Source organism: Sinohyriopsis cumingii, unplaced genomic scaffold (genome assembly GCF_028554795.1).
Source record: "Sinohyriopsis cumingii isolate HCF-2022 unplaced genomic scaffold, ASM2855479v2 utg000160l, whole genome shotgun sequence".
NCBI lineage: Eukaryota > Metazoa > Mollusca > Bivalvia > Unionida > Unionidae > Sinohyriopsis > Sinohyriopsis cumingii.
The window spans coordinates 12,183,795-12,207,284 of NW_028315873.1; the positions used below are offsets into that span (position 1 = coordinate 12,183,795).

The 23,490-nt window shown below is 34.7% G+C and overlaps 1 protein-coding gene across 7 annotated transcripts in view; it reads right to left on the bottom strand.

Moving 5' to 3' along the window:
• Positions 1-358: 358 nt before the first annotated feature.
• The window catches only part of LOC149774796 (uncharacterized), a 106,300-nt gene continuing 83,168 nt past the window's right edge, over positions 359-23,490 (bottom strand). For 4 of the 7 annotated variants that reach the window (XM_089944910.1, XM_089944911.1, XM_089944912.1 and 1 more), the window contains 3 exons: positions 20,851-21,110; positions 19,596-19,872; positions 359-8,666 (listed from right to left, as the gene is read on the bottom strand). In XM_089944910.1, the coding sequence (XP_089801036.1) occupies positions 7,270-8,666; positions 19,596-19,872; positions 20,851-21,110 (1,934 nt within the window). In that variant the 3' untranslated portion in view covers positions 359-7,269. The remainder of the gene's footprint in view (positions 8,667-19,595; positions 19,873-20,850; positions 21,111-23,490) is intronic. The other 3 variants (XR_016416765.1, XR_016416764.1, XR_016416763.1) reach the window with 3 other exon arrangements.

The window sequence follows — 23,490 nt, forward strand, 5'->3', positions numbered from 1 at the left end:
TAACTGTGTTTTGTTCTAAAATATTTTCTATAGGTATATTGGAATTGATCTGTACATTTTCTGACATTATTTAGTGCATTTTAAATGTGCTGTCAATCATTCTTCTAAAGGTTTCTCCTGCACACTGCAATTCCAACCCCAAATCACAGATTTATATTAAAAGGTTGATTAGTCTGCTCATGTCCATGTTTTGCTGACCAATACAAGTGCAGACCAAGTGCTTTAAGTTGAAGCTACTGACCACTGTCCATACGGTTTATACACCTGCTCATTTTTATGATAAAAGTCAATGATATGGGCAAAGTACATGTTATTGTCAAGGGAGTTAATACATTATGAACAAACTAAAAACAATGGCAAGACTTTTTCATGAAACTGTATTCTAATTACCATACCTACATCACATTATAATATAATACTATAGTATTCAAATTACCATACCTACATTACATATTATAATACTATAGTATTCTAATTACCATACCTACATCACATTAAAGTATAAAACTATAGTATTCTAATTACCATACCTACATCACATTATAGTATAATACTATAGCATTCTAATTACCATACCTACATCACATATTATAATACTATAGTATTCTAATTACCATACTTACATCACATTATAGTATAATACTATAGTATTCTAATTACCATACCTACATCACATATTATAATACTATAGTATTCTAATTACCATACTTACATCACATTATAGTATAATACTATAGTATTCTAATTACCATACCTACATCACATATTATAATACTATAGTATTCTATTTACTGTACCTACATCACATTATAGTATAATACTATAGCATTCAAATTACCATACCTACATCACATATTATAATACTATAGTATTCTATTTACCGTACCTGCATGACATTATAGTATAATACTATAGTCAGTATGCTGGTCACAAGATCACAAGCTCCAAGTTTTATGGTGAGTAAAGATACTGTAGTCATTAGACTTGTCAGTATTTTAGCACTATCACAAATCACATGCTCCATGCCTTACAGTGATAGATATTGTAGAAACATATCCATAGCTTTACAACTTTTCACGTTACTAATAAATGTTCAGGGAGCTGGGTCGTAGAGAGCAATCACAAACCCTAGGGTAAGAAACACCTGTGTCTCTCCTGGTCTTGTTCAAGCAATTTCTCTTTTATAAAATTAAAACGTGTTGTTCGGTCCGGTCCCTAGCATCAATTTCTATTGATATCATGCTTCATTTTTCCCATATAATAAATAATATCGAGTCCCTTAAAGGGACTGACACTCTATTGTCTGAATATTGTGGCAGACATGTTGGATGTAAGAGTGTTACCATTTTCGTTTTGGACCAGCTAAATACAATGTCTTTTGGTGAAAAACCCATGATGGTATGGCCATCAATTCATGAACAGTGATTACACAATTTTCAAGTTGGCTATCATGGTGTTCTACTAGAGTGTAAGATGGGCATTGTTTTCATTTACAGCCAACCAAATGACATAAATCTTCTTAATAAAACTCCATGTAGATATAATCTTCCATTTCTATGCAGAAGTGATTACAAGAGTTTCAACATGGCAGATTTAGTGGATGTCAGAGTGGACCATTTTCATTTAGAATAAACTGAAACATCTAGACTATAAATCAACAGAGATAAAAGACAATACAATAATGTAATGGATAACCATACCATAAACTCTTCTGGCGATGAGCAACAGATATACAATACTGTACAACAATTGTAATGGACAATCATATCATAATCATAAACAATAGAGGTAAAAGACTATACAACAACTGTAATGGACAACAATATCATAAGCAATAGAGGTAAAAGACTATACAACAATTGTAATGGACAACAATATCACAAGCAATTGAGGTAAAAGACTATACAACAATTGTAATGGACAACAATATCATAAGCAATAGAGGTAAAAGACTATACAACAACTGTAATGGACAACAATATCATAAGCAATAGAGGTAAAAGACTATACAACAATTGTAATGGACAACAATATCATAAGCAATAGACGTAAAAGACTATACAATAACTGTAATGGACAACTTATCATAAGCGATAGCGATAAGACACTGTACAATAGTTGTGATGGGCAACTATCCCCTAAGCTATTTTGGCATATGAGCAGTAGAGATAAGATTGTACAGTAAAAGTTCTACAGCATTTGCCATTTTCTTAACTTCTGTAGATTAGTTTGTAATCAGCACATACATTTTTACAATAACTGTAATGGACAACTGTCTTTTAAGCTCTTCTGCCCTATAAGCAATATATATTAGTTTGCACAATAATTGTATATATTAAAGATCTACAGTCTTTCTCCTTTCCTTAACTTCTGTAGTTTAGTTTGTAATCAGCACATATATTCTGAGCTTCTAAAACTACTGCCATCAAACGAGTCTTGGCTTTTAAACACCATAGATAAAAGATCAATCTCTTGAACAAATTCACTTTCTGTCAGAAAACTTCAAGGAAATAATTCAACCCATCCAACATCTAATAAAAACTTTTACTCCATTACTGTCAAAAAATGAAACAATCATTGTACATACAAAATACTTATAGAAGTAATGCAGTTCTCTGTCAGCTATTTTAAACATGTCTCAATCAAAATACTTTCCCTAACTTCAAATAAAACTGCCACTAAGCAATCTGCCATTTAATACTGAGAGGAGGGAGTCTGGTCCAGGATTTTTAATAAAAAAAATAATCCTTCAAAATAGTCTAAATAAGAAAATCTGAAACACGACCCATTCTCCATATTAAATGGATGTTTCTTATATCAGTACGGCTGGTTAACAATGCAAACTGGAAAATTACTCACATCTTACAATCTCACAAAAAGTACATTTCTTACTGTAAAGGAACTACTATATGCAAATGAATTGGAAATAATTATCAAATCGTAACTATACTAAATGGACAGAAACAAGAGGACCAAGGTAGCCTGACATCACTCACCTGGCCAACATAGTGTAACCAAAGAGCAGGCATATGTAGTAGTGTAAGAACATAACAGTAACACTGTATATAAAACTAGGGCATACAGAGTACTAAAAAGCTCAATAAATGGGATGTAGACTGTCCCACTGGTTTATGTGGAACTTGCTCAATATCAAACCTGTGTGATAAAGACTTATATCCCAAGTTGGAACAAAATCAAGCCAGAAAATTGTCCTACAGCATGGTAACAAGTTCAGTCAATCAGATTCCAAATTACCTCAATTTTGCTCTTTATCAAACTCATTCATGATCTTAGTAATGTATGTTTGTATTCTAAGTTTTATCAAATTTCAATCAGGAATATGGCCTCAATTATGAGTGTATTTTGTTCTTTATCGAACTCATCCAAGATCTTAGTGAATAAGTTTATATTCTAAGTTTTATTTGAATTCAATCAGAAATATGGCTTCCAGAATGGAACAAGCAATTATGGTTTAATGAACTAAAAATGTATAAATGAGTTATTCTGCATTGAATAAAGGTCTGAACCATTCATGAACTGACACTCTTCTACACTCAATTAAAATTTCATTCCAAATTGAAAACGCCATCGTTTTTCCTATTGCTAACCATGTTTGTATTAAAAAACCATATGCTTCTTATTGCTAAAATATTTAGAATATTTATGCATATCAACATCCAACAACACAAAAACAATCACTTACCAGTATATCAAAGCAAGTAAAAGAACAAATAACTGCTAATATGGACCACTCCAGTGGCTTAGTGGTTAGACTGCCCGCCTTGGATGCAGAAGGTCTCGGGTTAAAACTCAAGCTGAGTCATACCAAAGACTTAAAAAATGGTACTAGCAGCTCCCTCGCTTGGCGCACAGCATTAACAGATTAATATTCAATCAGGAATATGGCCTCAATTATGAGTGTATTTTGTGCTTTATCAAACTCCTCCAAGGTCTTGGTGAATAAGTTTATATTCTGTTTTATTTAAATTCAATCAGAAATATGGCTTACAGAATGGAACAAGCAATTACTGATGGATCAATGACTGATTCAAGGACATGATACAATTTCAACTGGCCTTGCGGTTTAGTGAGCAAAAAATGTATAAATTTATGTTTATATTAAACAAACATGTTTCTTATTGCTACAATATTTAAAATATTGATGCATATCAACATCCAACAACATAAACAATCACTTACCAGTATATGAAAGCAAATAAAAGAACAAATAATTGCTAGTATCAACCGCTCTAGTGTCCTAGTGCCTGCCTTGGATGAGGAAGGTTGCTTTTTACAACCCCGGCCGAGTCATACCAAAAACTTGTAAAATAGGTACTAGCAGCTGCCTCGCATGGCGCTCAGCATTAAAAATTAGTATTAGGACTGGCTGGCCTAGTGTCAGGATAATGTGAGAGTGGGAAAGATGATACATAACTGCGACATAATGCTCAAGTGCTAGACATGAATGTAGACTGACACACTGCAGACATCATATCAATATGACCAAACTATTGTTAAATCTATGTTAAAACTCCAAAAACACACACATTCACATAAACACACACACACACACACACACAGGTATCGTGAACAGGAGCAACATATAACACATATAAATTCCCATTATGAGCAGTTATTCTGTCTTTCCTGCATGACCAGATGACCACTAAATTTAATAAAATAAAAGATAAAATCAGAAAAGTACTTGACAGTTCATAGAGAACTCTAATTGTTTTCTCATGCATCACACGTGGTTCATATCATAAATGATGATTTACTGATATTACAAAGCAAATACAATATGAATGATATCACAGGGGCAGCACTGTAACCAGTAGTAACGCTCAATACAAACTAGTTTTTATCAAGTATCAATCTATAACGTTCGTATTTGCATGGCTACTCAGGTTAGTGAAATATTAAAGCTAAGAACAAAAATGTGAAAAGGTTACTTGTTCTAATTGAATCCCAAATGCATCATGAAGGCAGTCATTTCATATTCTTGTAATATTTTTGATCAGCTGAGATGATCATGAGTGTTTCAAACCCGAATGGATGATTTGTCCCTAGAATGGAGTCATCTGATTGGTCAATTTAAGCAATCATATCTTTTGCATTAAGTTAGAAGATTAACGTTTATGTACTGTAGGTTCAAGTACATAACCCATGTTGAGATTATAAGACTATGATTTTGATAATAGATAATTGTTTGATATCATGCTTTTTGAATGTGTTAAAATTCCTTCCTATTCAAACCTAGCAGAGTGAAATGACAAATTAATAGTTAATTCAAGAGGAAAACAAAACACCGCTGAATAGTTTGAATGGTAACCACATCAGCATAGTAAACAGCCATAGGCCAGGTAACCACATCAGCATAGTAAACAGCCATAGGCCAGGTAACCACATCAGCATAGTAAACAGCCATATGTCAGGTAACCACATCAGCATAGTAAACAGCCATATGCCAGGTAACCACATCAGCATAATAAACAGCCATATGCCAGGTAACAACATCAGCATAGTAAACAGCCATATACCAGGTAACCACATCAGCATAGTAAACAGCCATATGCCAGTTAACCACATCAGCATAGTAAACAGCCATTTGCCAGGTAACCACATCAGCATAGTAAACAGCCATATGCCAAATGTGATTATCATTAAATCTATCCAAGGATCCAGAGACTTAATTCTAGATTTAAAGTAACAGTCATGACATATCTGAACTCAGAATCCAGAGGTTTACAATCAAGTCTGTAGTCATCATCAAGATAAATCCGAACTCAGAATGCAGAGGTTTACAATCATGTCTCTAGTCATCATCATGACATATCTGAACTCAGAATGCAGAGGTTTACAATCACATCTGTAGTCATCATCACGACATATCTGAACTCAGAATCCAGAGGTTTACAATCACATCTGTAGTCATCATCATGACATATCTGAACTCAGAATCCAGAGGTTTACAATCACATCTGTAGTCATCATCATGACATATCTGAACTCAGAATCCAGAGGTTTACAATCACGTCTCTAGTCATCATCATCATGACATATCTGAACTCAGAATCCAGAGGTTTACAATCACATCTGTAGTCATCATCACGACATATCTGAACTCAGAATCCAGAGGTTTACAATCACATCTGTAGTCATCATCACGACATATCTGAACTCAGAATCCAGAGGTTTACAATCACATCTGTAGTCATCATCACGACATATCTGAACTCAGAATGCAGGTTTACAATCACATCTGTAGTCATCATCACGACATATCTGAACTCAGAATCCAGAGATTTACAATCACATCTGTAGTCATCATCATGACATATCTGAACTCAGAATGCAGAGGTTTACAATCATGTCTGTAGTCATCATCACGACATATCTGAACTCAGAATCCAGAGGTTTACAATCACATCTGTAGTCATCATCATGATATATCTGAACTCAGAAACCAGAGGTTTACAATCACGTCTCTAGTCATCATCATGATATATCTGAACTCAGAAACCTGAGGTTTACAATCACGTCTGTAGTCATCATCATGATATATCTGAACTCAGAAACCAGAGGTTTACAATCACGTCTCTAGTCATCATCATGATATATCTGAACTCAGAATCCAGAGGTTGAATATTAGGTTTAAAGTAAAAAATTATTACACACCTGAACTAATGATTCTGGCTCTGATAATTAAAGTCTGAAATCACACTCATGCCATATATGAACCCAGGATCCTGGAGCTGAAAATTAGGTCTTAACTTTAAAGTCATAATCACCGCATTGCATGATAGCTTATTGTAGCTATAAGAGTTGCCATTAAGAGAGACTAATGCAGAATGCATAAAGTTATATTTACAACTTATAATGATGTCTGTAATCAAGGTTTGCAAAATCCTCTAGTTAAGAGGTTGACAATTAGGTCTGAAGATATATTTATTATTTATCTGGACTCAAGATCAACGGGCTCAAGGTTAAATATGAACTCTTAATCGCATCATTGCATGATAACTTATTTATACTAATTACAACTAATAACAATGTCTGCAATCATGTATGGCAAAATCCTCAAATTAATCTGGTGGACTGGCTTACTATATGAATGCCACAATGATGGAGCTTGATTTTGTGCAATCACATATCTGTACACTAACTCATGTTTGCATGACATAATCTGTTGGTTTTCCAAACTGATTGGTTCTCCTGATTTCATGACATCAACTATAGCTTTCCCATACTGATTGCTTCTGATGAAGATTACGAGTCACTGTCATCCAATTCTTTCTTTGATGCTTGAGATAGGCTTGAAATCAAAATCTGCACAAGTCTTTCAAGAGTTTCAATCCTTCTGGGGTGTGTCTGTAGTGTGTCAAGGAAAGATGTACCTTGAACTGTTGATAACTGGATGCATTGAATCTCTCGTAATATTTCATTTTCAAAATCTGGGTCTCCACACTGCTTACTCAGAGCCACCAGTGTTGTGCATATGTCATTCCAAAATGTCTGGTAATCATTTGAATCCACCGTAACTGATTTTGCATGAGCAAATATTTCATTTCTTTTGTCTCTCAAAAACTGTATCATGTTCAATTGCTGCTGACTTACAGTAAGTACAATATTTGTAAATAAGGCAGATAAAAGTGTAATATCATAATCACCCAGGTTGGTACTTCCGCCCTGTGGAAACAAGATGTTCATTTGTGATTTATTTAGTATTCTGCTCTTCCTTAGATCGTCAATATCTATTTTGTTGTTGGCAAGAAACTGGTCAAGAGTGCAGTTTGGAGTAACTGTATGATAAAGCAGGAGCCGTCTAAGGACCCTCGATCCAACATTTACCAAGAGACATGCAATGTGCATAAACCTGTCAGTATCATCAACTGATGGGGGTTGTGTGACATGAGTTGTTGTGGAACTGGATGTTGGGGTTTGCTTGACATTAGTTGTGGAACCAGATGCTGGGCACTGCATGACATCCGTTGTTGTTGATGCTGATGTTTGGGATTGCATGAGAATAGCTGTTGTGGGAGTGGATGTTGGGCATGGTGAGGAACTTGTCTTTGTGGCTGGTATGGGAGCAAACATTGTGGCTGGCATTACATTAGTTGAAGTAGATCCAAATGCTGAGGCTTGCATGACATCAGTTGTGGTGGAACTGGATGCTGTTGTTTGCATGACCTCAGCTGTTGTGGATGTTAGGGATGGTGCAGAACCAGTTGAGGCTTGCATGAAACCATCCACTGTGGATAGTGCGGAACCAGATGTTGGGACTGACATAACATCAGCTATTGTGGAAGCTGATGCTGGAATGTGCATGGTATCAGCAGTTGTGGATTCTGATGCCGGAATTTGCATGGTATTATCTGTTGTGGATTCTGATATTGGAGCTTGCATGACATCAATCATTGCAAAACTGGATATTGAAATTTGCATGATATCAGATGTTTTGGAACTGAATGTAATGGGTGATGCAGATCCAGTTGTTGTGGAAGGTGAGGCATTGGTTGTTGGGGCTTGAATGAGACCAACAGCCGTGGATGATGTGGAGCCAGATGCTGGGGCTTGCATGACATCTGCTGTTGGGGCTGGAGTGGGAACATCCATTTGGGCTGGTGTAAAATGGTTTGATATGTCTGGCAGAAGAACTACAGGGGCTGAAATAGAAACAAAATGATTCTGATACTATATTTAAACTGTTTCCAGGTACGAAAATATTTTAATACAAGAAGAGAGATGTAAATAACAAATCAAATTTTACAGTTCTACCATAATAAAAGAGATATCTATGAAATCTATCTATCTATCTATCTATTAGTTGTTATTTTAATCTATCCCATGAAAATTTAGCTTTCGACATGCAGTGTGAAGATTGTGGAACCTCTCCTGGTCATTTGTGTCAGGGAGTTTATTCCTTTGCACGAAAAGTGAACTGAAAAGATTTCCTAGGGTGACGAGAAGCCCTGTAAATATGGTGGCAGATTACGAACGACTATGGTTCGTTGATAGCTCGTCAATAATGGTGAATGAACTTATTTTGTACAAAACAAAACGAACACATTGCCATACGATTTTATTGTGAAGCTGTGTGTGGACACATACTGTGACAGTGACACTGAGGCTGCAAAACGGACCTTGTTCTCAGTGGTACAAACAGTTGAGAGAATGATAAAGAGGAAGGGTACGGATAAATCTATTAATAATATGAAAGATATATTGAATTTATTTCTGTCCACAGACCCAAATGACATACCATGTTTTTGTGCATTGGATCTTTCAAAGTTGCCATCTGTATCTTACAATTATGTGAACATGTCAATTTTATTGAAGGACATGGAAAATGTGAAACATTCGGTGGACATACTTAAGTCAGTCCAGGCGGAGACGTTATGTGCAATGCAACGTTTATGTGAAAAACCCAGCCACGTTCGACAGTCAAAAGTACATTGCCTACCAACGTTGACAATTAGAACACATTTCAGTCTGACATTGTTCTCACTGAGACTTCATCTGCAATCAGAGGCTACAGTATAACAAATTATGAGCTGAAAAGTCAACCATGTAGGTCAACGTCGAATATCCCTGATCCCAGCATTTAAAAGATAGAACTGTTAGTAGTAGCGCATGCGAAGATGTGCAATGCATAGACTCAAACTGCAAAGAGACTCGGGTTAGTGCAGATAAGACCTGCTCTGCTTAATGGGATACAACAGCAGAAATTCAAGAAAATAATAAATCAGATGACGGTGAATTTAACCACAGCACAACCACATTAAAAATGGTCGCGTGTTCAGAAGACACCAACGCCCAAGACATGAATTTGGAAAACGATAAAACTTTTGCTAAAGTCACAAGCTCTCTGCAGAATAACGACCTCTGTCAGCATTTCCACGTAAAACATTGCGCACAAATATGCATCAAAGACGGCTTAATATGTTTACAAATGTCCAATCCACACACTAGTTTCTAAGAAGGCGTGGAAGTGTTATCACAGGAAAAGCAGCATCTTCAAATTTGTACACAGTGCATCCAATGCGACAGCGATGCATATTCGTGACAAGACTTGCCCCTGAAACGAGGGAATATGACATTTCTTCGCATATTGAGCATTACTCTGGAGTTAAGCCCACCTAGGTGGAAAAACTACAACCGAAATTTATTACCTATGCCAGCTTCAAAATCACATGCAATAACCCTACGCACAATGTGATGATGAACGTGGGTGGTTCTTTCCAGGGTTTTCCTGGTTTCTTCCTCCACCATTAATATTGGTCGCCATGCATAACCTATCGTGTGCTGAGAAATGGCATTAAACCCAATAATAACAATAACATTAACAAGAAATATACAAAATGTAAGAACTTTATGTGATATTTCCGATATTTCTTTTCTTACAAGAATTGTGGCTTCTCGACAGTGAGTTAGACTGTCTCTCATCCGTACACGATGAGTTCTATGGATCAGGGGAATCGTCGATTAAATCTTCTAATGATATTCATATAGGCAGACATTATGGAGGTGTCAGGGTACTATTCCGTAGATCTCCTGCAAGTATTGTTGAAGTACAACACCTCGATGATCACAGACTAATAGGTATTACTATCCATACGCGGGATTCCTCCTTGCTTTTTGTCAATATCTATTTACCTTGTGATCTTGTGGAAAATTTTGGGGAATTTATAGATTATTTGGGCAAAATTAATTCTACTGTAGAAAATGCTAATACTCTACATGCTTATGTAGTAGGAGATTGGAATGCAAATATGCTAAAATCAATACCCTTTGATGAACTTCGACTATTCTGTGACAAATATGGTTATATCATATCGGACTTAAAGCTAATAGTAGACCACACAACAAATTTCACTTATGTCAGTGATTCACACAATACAGTGTCTTGGCTGGATCATTGTGTCTCTACACAGTCTGCTCATTCCACTATAAGTGATACGAGAATACTTCACACCCTAGTAGGGTCTGACCGTCATCCTACTTTATTTAATGACTATCAAGACTGATTTGCTTCCCAAATTTGAACCTTGCCCCAATTAACTCTTAAACTTGAAATACAACATCAATTGGTCAGACCTTACTTCTGATGAAAAACTGAATTATACTCAGACTTCTGCATTCTTATTAAACAAGATTGAGATCCCACATTGTGTTGCGATCTGTAATGACCATGGCTGCACTAACCAGGCGCATATGAAACAGATAAATGGTTTATACACTGATATAGTAAAAGCTTTGTCAAACTCTGGTAATAGCTTGACTAGTAAATCCAAACGTGGTCACTGGGTTATACCAGGCTGGAATGACTGTGTCAAAAAACTACACGACTTTGCATGAAATGCTTACCTTATGTGGCGTGATAACGGTAAACCTCGTCACGGCCATCTCAGTAACCAAATGCGCCAAACAAGAGCACAATACAAATATGCTCTTGATTATGTAAGAAGGAGGAAGTAAAACATAGAGCAGACTCGCTAGCACAAAAATTTGAAAATGTTGACCAACGTGAATTATGGAAGCAAGTTAAACAAAATACTATGACAACTTCCAAAAAACTACCAATCTGAATTGGGAACCTTTGTCAGAATAATATATGCAACACATGGAAAAATCATTTTGAAGACTTGCTCAATAGTGTTAACAATGAATCGAATAAGAAGCAAGTGCTTTCAGCATTGAATGCACCTTCTGCTTGTACTGAGGTAATCACATTATCTGATCTGAAATCCAAAGTGCAATAACAAGGCAAAAAGGTGGTAAATGTCCAGGATCAGATTTTTTATATGTGGAACATTTTATATTTTCCGATACTAGACTTCGTGTGCTTTTGATGATTTTATTTAATTGTATGTTTGTGCATAACATTGTACCAGATGATTTCACAAAAGTTACCAGTATACCACTCCTAAAAATCAAAATGGGTAACCTGGCAGACAAAAATAACTACAGACCAATAGCTCTTACGACTATTATTTCAAAAATATGTGAATGCATCATACTGCAAAGATGTGAGGTCACAATCTCTGATAATCAGTTTGGTTTTAAAAAGCAGCATTCAACAGATTTATGCATATATGCTTTTAAGGAAACTGTCAGCTATTATGTAGAACATGGCAGCCCAATGTTTGCATGTTTTTTAGATGCTAGCAAGGCATTTGATAGGGTCAATCACTGGACACTCTTTAAAAAGTTGATTGACGTTAAAATACCTGTCTACATAGTTCATACGTTAGTTAACTGGTATGGGAAACAGTTGTATTGTGTGCAATGGGGAAGTGTAATATCCAGTGCTTTCCATGTAACCAATGGGGTGAGGCAGGGGGGTATTCTGTCCCCTTTGTTTAATATACATAAAGACGTATTAAATCGTAAGCTTGGTCAGTGTTATTTATGTGGGGTTACATCGGCCACCAACAGTGTTGTTTCTTAACAATTTTAGTTTTGCTGATGATATGTCATTGATAAGCCCTTCTATAACAGGTTTAAGGAAATTATTAAAGATATGTGAACAATACGCATTTGAGAATGATATAATCTATAATACAAAAAATCAGTATGCATAGTCTTTCAGCCAACTTCTTTCAAATTACCATCTCCTCCCCCTGTACATCTTAACGGCAATGATCTTACCTATGTCAACAGTTATGCATATTTGGGTCATATTCTGAAATCCAGTCAGTCAGATAATGAAGATATGATGATACATTACCGATTTTTGTGTACTCAAACAAACATGCTTCTACGTAAATTCAAGAATTGTTCATTGAATATCAAAATTAGATTATTCAAATCTTATTGCTGCACTATGTAATGTGCTCCTCTGTGGACAAACTTTGGTGAATGTATAAAAAGAAAACTAGTTATTGGTTATAATAATAGTCTTCATTTATATTAGGTCTTCCTAAGTGGAACAGTGCCTCCAACATGTTTGTAAATTATAATGTATTCAGTTTTGATGAAATAATGAGAAAGTATGTATTAGCAATGATGACAAGAATATCTAATAGTAAGGACTGTATCTTGAAATCTCTTTGGAACTATGACATTCATTTAAATTCTCATATTATTTGATGAACAAATTGCTATTTAATTTTGTCGTTTAATTTCATTCTTAATAATGCATGTCGCACTTAATAGTTGTAGATGTATATGTATACTTGTAGGTATGATATATATGTTCTTTTATGTTTACAATGTTTCAATTTATATTTTATTTTAGAGGTATGGACTTTGTAGTCTGAAATAAAGAATTCTTATCTTATCTTATCTATCTATCTATCTATCTATCTATGTGTGTGCTACTATAATAGGATTAAAGTCTATTAGTATATGCAGACAAGAGGCCCAAGTTGATTTTATATCACTTATCTGGCCTATGTAGTATTGTAATATGTAAATATACCTTTGATGTATGTGATAATAGCTTTAAACTCTACCATCAGCTGCAGGAATATCTTATTATTAGTGGCTGAAGCTCAGCAAATCAGATGCAGCATGACCATGTAACTATGCACAGGGTCTGCACAGCCAGTTAGATGCTGGATTATCATATAAAGATGCCCAGATTTTGCTCATAAAAAATGATCTAACAAGTTCATTACTCGAGTCCATTAACATCATAGTTTGCTTACTCATACAGAGATATTTTGATCAAATAAACTTCTTTACTTCTTACTCCAAATTTTAGAGACCTATTAAATTTATATTAAACCTTATTCTAGGGCTATATTGGTTTGTAGTACAAGATGCTGCATGGCTAAACTGCTTGAGGAAAAAAATGAAAATTGCACTCTACTGTTAATTTTCTGTATTAGAATTTGGCTTGTTATTTTGCCTTTCCTACATTATTTTTTTAAATACTGCTGAAATAGTGGGTGATCGGCATGCCACCTATTTTTGTTCATCCACCTTGTAACACCATTTTCAGGTTCGAAGTCACTTGTATCTCCACTAACACTTTCCGAACTCCAATAATCTGATCCATTTCCAAATGTTAAAAATAGACTGCCTTCATCATGTTTATTAAACAGTATCTGCAAAACAAAACTGTCATCTGAAGACGAACTATGCTGGGAATAAGACATTTTTGTTTTTTATTTGGGTAGCTGGCATTAAACACACATTTGTAAACCTTTCTTGAGGCAAGTTTCAAATAACAACAGGATGCTTGTTTCAGGGACCAATGTACCAATCAAACTTAGTTTATTTACATCCATTCATGTCAAGCAAGGAACCCCGATGTGAAAACAGTTTTGAAAAAAAGACAATATGAGAAATGCTATGATACCTCTACCGATATATATATATATATATATATATATATATATATATATATATATATATATATATATATACTGATTTTACACACAATGACCAACTATGGTCTGCATATTATATATATTTATAGCCTGATTTTATACACACTAACCATGGTCAATATACTACACATATCTCTATTTTGATTTTATGCACATTGACCAAACATGGTCCACATGTTGCACATATCTCTACCATGATTTTATACAAACTGACCAACCATGGTCCACTTATCTACCTTGATTCTATACACATTGACCAACCATGGTCCACTTGTTGCACATATCTCTACCATGATTTTATATACACACACCAACCATAGTCCACTTGTTGCACATGTCTACCTTGATTTTATACACATTGACCAACCATGGTTCACTTGTTGCACATATCTCTACCATGATTTTATACACACACACCAACCATAGTCCACTTGTTGCACATGTCTACCTTGATTTTATACACATTGACCAACCATGGTTCGCTTGTTGCACATGTCTACCTTGATTTTATGCACATTGACCAACCATGGTCCACTTGTTGCACATATGTCTACCATGACTGTATAACATGGTCCACATGTTGCACATATCTCTACCTTGATTTTATACACACTGACCAACCATGGTCCACATATCTACCTTGATTCTATACACATTGACCAACCATGGTCCACTTGTTGCACATATGTCTACCTTGACTGTATAACATGGTCCAAATGTTGCAGATATCTCTATCTTGATTTTATACACCAACCAGTCATGATCCACATACCAGGTTATATATCTCCTGGTCTTTGTTAAAGTCTCCACAAATAATATTATGATGCTTATTTTCATTGTTTGATACTTATTCACACTTTTACAATCATTCCTATGACATTCTTATGCATTTGAATGTACACTTTTACAATCATTCCTATGACATTCTTATGCATTTGAATGTACACTTTTACAATCATTCCTACGACATTCTTATGCATTTGAATGTACACTTTTACAATCATTCCTAGGACATTCTAATGCATTTGAATGTACACTTTTACAATCATTCCTATGACATTCTAATGCATTTGAATGTACACTTTTACAATCATTCCTGTGACATTCTTATGCATTTGAATGTACACTTTTACAATCATTCCTGTGACATTCTCATGCATTTGAATGTACACTTTTACAATCATTCCTGTGACATTCTCATGCATTTGAATGTACACTTTTACAATCATTCCTGTGACATTCTCATGCATTTGAATGTACACTTTTACAATCATTCCTGTGACATTCTCATGCATTTGAATGTACACTTTTACAATCATTCCTGTGACATTCTCATGCATTTGAATGTACACTTTTACAATCATTCCTGTGACATTCTAATGCATTTGAATGTACACTTTTACAATCATTCCTATGACATTCTTATGCATTTGAATGTACACTTTTACAATCATTCCTATGACATTCTCATGCATTTGAATGTACACTTTTACAATCATTCCCATGACATTCTGATGCATTTGAATGTACAATTTTACAATCATTCCTATGACATTCTCATGCATTTGAATGTACACTTTTACAATCATTCCTATGACATTCTCATGCATTTGAATGTACACTTTTATAATCATTCCTATGACATTCTCATGCATTTGTACACTTTTACAATCATTCCTATGACATTCTCATGCATTTGACTGTACACTTTTACAATCATTCCTATGACATTCTTATGCATTTGAGTGTACACTTTTACAATCATTCCTATGACATTCTTATGCATTTGAATGTACACTTTTACAATCATTCCTATGACATTGTAATGCATTTGAATGTACACTTTTACAATCATTCCTATGACATTCTTATGTATTTGAATGTACACTTTTACAATCATTCCTATGACATTCTCATGCATTTGAATGTACACTTTTACAATCATTCCTATGACATTCTTATGCATTTGAATGTACACTTTTACAATCATTCCTATGACATTCTCATGCATTTGACTGTACACTTTTACAATCATTCCTATGACATTCTTATGCATTTGAGTGTACACTTTTACAATCATTCCTATGACATTGTAATGCATTTGAATGTACACTTTTACAATCATTCCTATGACATTGTAATGCATTTGAATGTACACTTTTACAATCATTCCTATGACATTCTTATGTATTTGAATGTACACTTTTACAATCATTCCTATGACATTCTTATGCATTTGAGTGTACACTTTTACAATCATTCCTATGACATTCTTATGCATTTGAGTGTACACTTTTACAATCATTCCTATGACATTCTTATGCATTTGAATGTACACTTTTACAATCATTCCTATGACATTCTTATGCATTTGAATGTACACTTTTACAATCATTCCTATGACATTCTTATGCATTTGAATGTACACTTTTACAATCATTCCTATGACATTCTTATGCATCTGAATGTACACTTTTGCAATCATTCCTATGACATTCTTATGCATTTGAATGTACACTTTTGCAATCATTCCTATGACATTCTTATGCATTTGAATGTACACTTTTACAATCATTCCTATGACATTCTTATGCATTTGAATGTACACTTTTACAATCATTCCTATGACATTCTTATGCATTTGAATGTACACTTTTACAATCATTCCTATGACATTCTTATGCATTTGAATGTACAATTTTACAATCATTCCTATGACATTCTTATGCATTTGAATGTACACTTTTACAATCATTCCTATGACATTCTAATGCATTTGAATGCACACTTTTACAATCATTCCTATGAGATTCTTATGCATTTGAATGTACACTTTTACAATCATTCCTATGACATTCTAATGCATTTGAATGTACAGCATGATGTTTTTATTCTCACAAAAACACACAAAAGCATTCTTGATTTCTCTCTAAATACACACTCACAAGACAATTTTCTTTTTTTAAATATTTCCCTTACATTGGTAGCCATGGATAGCTCCCCTACCCATCTCAGGAACTATCATATATATACATATATATATATATATATATATATATATATATACACACACACATATATGCATACACACAAACACAAGTTTTGTTTCATGACACAAAATATATGTAACTTTTAGATATGAGAAATATAAAATTAATTGCAATGCCTGACTCTAACAAAGCTACAATTATTCTCTTAAGATAAGGTATACAAGAAATTAGTCTTATTTCAAATTCACTGGCTTAAATCCTGGCTTCACAGCAACAGCAAGGCACACAATTTAAGTATAATTTGATGTTTCTTAATGGCATTAAGGCAATTTTTAAGGTCACCTTACCCACCCATAAGTTGCTAAAATGATCAAATGTACAACAGTAGAAGTAAAACTTCACGAACGAAAAGCACATATAATATGGCTCTAAATGAATCTGCCAATGCACAAAGGCTGGTTTTGGAAATGTGTCTGACTCGCACTGTCAACAGCAATGCTAAAACGTAAGCATCCTCTATGCCAGAAACCATCATTTAACATTAGCAACCTTACTATCAAATACTGCTTCATGCTTCAAATCACTAGATGTACATTATAGTCGCGTAACAAAACTCTAAGATAACAACTATAAGATACTTAAAAAACAATCAATGGTTGGTTTGTAAGTCTTTTTTAAGGCTAACATCAAGCAAAGTTAAATCTTGAGGCTAATGTAAGTTTGTTTTAGGCTAACAGTTAAATTTGAGGCCTTTTCCTATTTTTGAGGTCGGTTTTGAACCCTGTTAAATCCTTCAAAAGCTGTTGCACAATCCCCCAAAACTGAATTAATGTTCCATACAAAAAGAATATTTGTCATTATTTGCTATTTCCGACTGTTTCTAGAAGAGTGTTTCTGGCAAGAACTCTATGCAGTAATTTATACTCCAAATCAAATTAGATTAGAATCTTTTGTAATTATGGATGTTAAGGCAAAATGCCTTGTCCAGACCAATTGGTTTGGTAGATTAAGTTGGTTTTCCATTCAGTTAGTTCATTTTCTGCAATCCTTTCTTAGTATCAGGAAGAAGTAAAGGGTTTTTCTTTAAGTGGTGTTTATCTGACCACCATGCATGATACTCAGGTCACATGCTCTTGTTTGCTGCTAAATATGATATACAAATATCATTCCTGGTAGCAGTTAATATCAGACTATTTACTGATGTACATTGTCCATTTAAAATGCTCTGTGTTACTCAGTTTTGTCCTTTCATAGATGGGTCAACTATGTTATGTACAGTATGATGTATGATCTCCATGACAGACTGCATGTTTTGAGTACAGTATGATATATGATCTCTATGACAGACTGCATTCTTGAGTACAGTATGATATATAATCTCTATGACAGACTGCATTTTTGAGTACAGTATGATATATGATCTCTATGACAGAAAGCATTTTTGAGTACAGTATGATACATGATCTCTATGACAGACTGCATGTTTTGAGTACAGTATGATATATGATCTCTATGACAGACTGCATTCTTGAGTACAATATGATGTATGATCTCTATGACAGACTGAATGTTTTGCGAGACCACTTTCTGTTGGTAGATTTAGGTGGTCTTTCTTCATATGATCTCTATGATAGAAAGCATGTCTCAAGTACAGTATGATATACAATCTCTATGACACATCATTCTTGAATACAGTATGATGTATCATCTCTACGACAGACTGCATAAGTTGAGTACAGTATGATATACAATCTCTATGTCAGACTGCATTCTTGAGTACAGTATGATATATGATCTCTTTGACAGAATGCATTCTTGAGTACAGTATGATGAATAATCTCTTTGACAGACTGCATCTTTTGCGAGACCACTTTATGTTGGTATGATAGAACGTATGTTTCAAGTACAGTATGATACACAATCTCTATGACACACATCATTCTTGAGTACAGTATGATGTATCGTCTCTACGACAGACTGCATAATTTGAGTACAGTATGATATACAATCTCTATGTCAGACTGCATTCTTGAGTACAGTATGATATATGATCTCTATGACATACTGCATGTCCTCCGAGACAACTTGCTGTTGACTGATTTAAGATGCCTTTATTTGTATTTCAAAGGAATATGACAATAAAATCATTATTATTCAAACCAAATAATAAGAAATTACCAATTTATTCCATTACTTAACTACTCTACTCCTTAACAACAGGATTTAAACAGAACTAAATATACATTCTAGTTACTTTGAATCTTACCTATGGGTTGTAATGATAGATAATGTGACTCCCAGATGTGCCCTAGGAGAATGGGCGTCCCCTGAAAACCTGTCTGTCCAACAACCCACACGATGATGTCATCAGGGCCTGATGATGGTGAGCTTGTTACAATGAAAATATCCATTTGTAGTTTCCTAGCCATTGCAACCACCACCACATGGTCTGCCCATTCTCCATCCCTCGCCATTCGTGTACAGTAATCATCGTATGTTTCATTGTAGATGAAACCATCCAAATGTATGGTGCCTTCAGATGCCTGAGTAGGAGAGAAATATTCCCTTAAGTACTAGGTTAGCTGATAAAAATTGGTATTAAATTCATCATAATAAGACAAGGATGATGGTGTTTTATTACACCATCTCTGATTAATTTGTGTTCTCAGTGATCAATGTACATACAATGCAAACATAATTCTGTCATAAAGTCAATAAATGTTTCTATATTTATTTCCTCATGTACGTTATAGGAAACTACTATGAAAGGTTGTCATGGTCATTGATTGCATGGTGTGTTACCTGGATATGATTGCTGAAAGTTTATTGCTCAGTAAGTTACAAACTCACACAATAAAAGTCGAAACTCACATGCAGATCTTGTATGGAGTGATACATTTCACTAGAATCAAGTGCCTGCCTGACCAAACGAGCTTCTTAATGACTCAATATCTTTCCACAATGGATCATTAACAAACCGTATGACTAATATAACTGAATTTTCTTTAATGTTTTCTACTCTTATACTTTAAGAACAAGGCAGGTATTTAACAGACATAAATATTTTCAAAGTGTGTGCATGTATACATCCCGCTCTTAATATACACACACATTAGGATCCAGCTCTGCAGGTAAGTGGCATCCACCACCTTTCCTGTAAGCATATGCCCCTATACAGTCTTGATCATGCACAACACCACCAGAAATCATGCGACAGAGTCAATGGTACATGCACCTATGCATAGTGGTCACACCCACATGTCGACCAAGTAATTAATTCTCATCTGTACACAGTCATTCTGGATTCCTATGACAGAAACGTGTGTGTGCATGTTCTTTGATTGTAAGCTGAGAATGGATACATTTGTGATGCAACACAGCCATAAAAGAAGTGCCTTTAACATGATTTCCCATATTGCCTACAGCTTCTTTTCATTAAGCCTTTAACGTGTTTCTCAAGAAAGGTAAAAAAGTTTTTCAAATTCCCCACTGTGGATCAGACAGCATACAGTTTTACTTACACGCAGTACTTGATTAGTCCTCATGAAGGCAACTACCTCCTGGCGTAGCTGTTGTGGGGATTTTTGTACACCACAATTTAATCGCTGAAGCTGACTGGAGACAGCCTCAAAAAAGCAGTTCCCATTAGCGGGTGTTTTATCATGTAGTTCCAGCCCCACTGATTGACAATTTACTTCCAATGTAGCTTGGCTGGAAGAAGCAGCTTGCTGTGATTTGTTTAGAATCTGGCACAACAATTTAGGGTCAGAACAAGGCACTCCTGTAAACAAAATTCCATATAAGCTTACACACTAAAATCTGACACTACAATTTAAGGTTTGAAGAAGGCATTCCTGCACACATAATTTTACATATGCATGCTAATTTGATCTTGATCAGAAATTCTGCTATATCATCACTCCAAACACCTATCATACTGTTGTATCCAATAGTAGCAAGAGGTTGAAAAGTTTAGCGACCATTACAAATTTAGGTCACTGAGGCATAATAATTTGGTTACTACCTTGAACAAATCACAGTTGTTGTTGTTGTTGTTGTAGGGTTTAACACCATTTGTCAGCACAAGATAGGCTATACATGGCAGCCAGTATAAATGGTGGAGGAAGAACCTGTGAAACTCCTGGAAAGAACCATCGACCCGCGAGAAGCTACTGGCAAGCTTTCCCACATAACCATATTGGCCAAATCCGAGACTCGAACCCCCACAGACAGAGGTGAGATGGCAGTGATCTGTAACGGTCAGTGCTTTAGACCACTCAGCCACTCGGGCCCCAACAAATGACAGATACAAATGACTGCAGACTTCAAGACAGATGTTGACAAAAGCAAAATTTTTATCTAAGGCAAATTCAAATATATTACAGAAATGCAGAAGTTTATTCAGTAACATTCAGATCTTTTTACCATAACTCAAAACAGTAATTTGCGGCTTATTCCTCAGGCTATACACTGAAATTCATTATCTGAAGATGGCTGAGTGTATGACTTTACATATTACCTGAAGATGGCTGAATGTATGACTTTACATATTACATGAAGATGGCTAAGTGTATGACTTTACATATTACCTGAAGATGGCTGAGTGTGTGACTTTACATATTACCTGAAGATGGCCGAGTGTATGACTTTACATATTACCTGAAGAAAGCTGTGTGTATGACTTTAAATATCACATATACCTGGACTCAAACTGACTTAATAAATCACTATTTGAAGCCTGCTAGACCATGTCTTTATATATTGACTGGAATGAAACAGATTTTTAGATTTGTAGCACGCTAAACCATGTCTTTATATTTTAACTGGAATGAAACTGATTTTAAGATTCATGGTTTGTAGCATGCTAAACCATGTCTTTATATACTGACTTGAATCAAACTGATTTTTAGATTCATGGTTTCTAGCATGCTAAACCATGTTTTTATACAATGGCTGGAATGAAACTGATTTTTAGATTCATGGTTTGTAGCATGCTCAACCATGTCTTTATATATTGACTGGAATGAAACTGATTTTTAGATTCATGGTTTGTAGAATGCTAAACCATCTCTTTATATATTGACTGGAATCAAACTGATTTTTAGATTCGTGGTTTGTAGCATGGTAAACCATGTACATATTGACTGGAATGAAACTGATTTTTAGATTCATGGTTTGTAGCATGCTAAACCATGTGTTTATATATTGACTTGAATCAAACTCATTTTTAGATTCATGGTTTTTCTAGCATGCTAAACCATGTCTTTACATATTGACTGGAAAGAAACTGATTTTTAGATTCATGGTTTGTAGCATGCTAAACCATGTCTTTATATATTGACTTGAGTCAAACTGACTTTTAGATTCATGGTTTGTAGTATGCTACACCATGTCTTTATATTGACTGGAATGAAACTGATTTTTAGATTCATGGTTTGTAGCATGCTAAACCATGTCTTTATATATTGACTTGAATCAAACTGATTTTTAGATTCATGGTTTTTCTAGCATGCTAAACCATGTCTTTATATTTTGACTGAAATAAAATTGATTTTTAGATTCATGGTTTGTAGCATGCTAAACCAAGTCTTTATATATTGACTGGAAAGAAACTGATTTTTAGATTCATGGTTTGTAGCATGATAAACCATGTCTTTATATATTGACTTGAATCAAACTGATTTTTAGATTCATGGTTTCTAGCATGCTAAACCATGTGTTTTCATACTGACAGGACTAAAATTTACTTATGGTTTTCCTGTGTAACACATGCTGAACAATGTCTTTAAATTTAAAGTCAGTAACTTGTCGGATAAAGGATTTATACTGTCATTCCACTGACAGCTTTTCAATTAATAATACCTAAAACATACATGCATTTATGACAGTACCACTGACAGCGCTTTTACTGCAAACTAAATGTCCTATATCTATTTGCATGTACACATTCTTCCAGTCACATACCATTAGTTGAGGTCAACTGTACATGTAATTTCTTACACTTGCTATTATAGGATGTCAGCCACACAAATCACATGTACAGGTAATATGTAACACTTGTCTATTATAGTATGTCAGCTACACAGGTAGCGACTTAATGTAGGAACCAGCAGTCATGCAATTATAAAAGGATTATGAATTAAACTGCATGTTCCAACTAT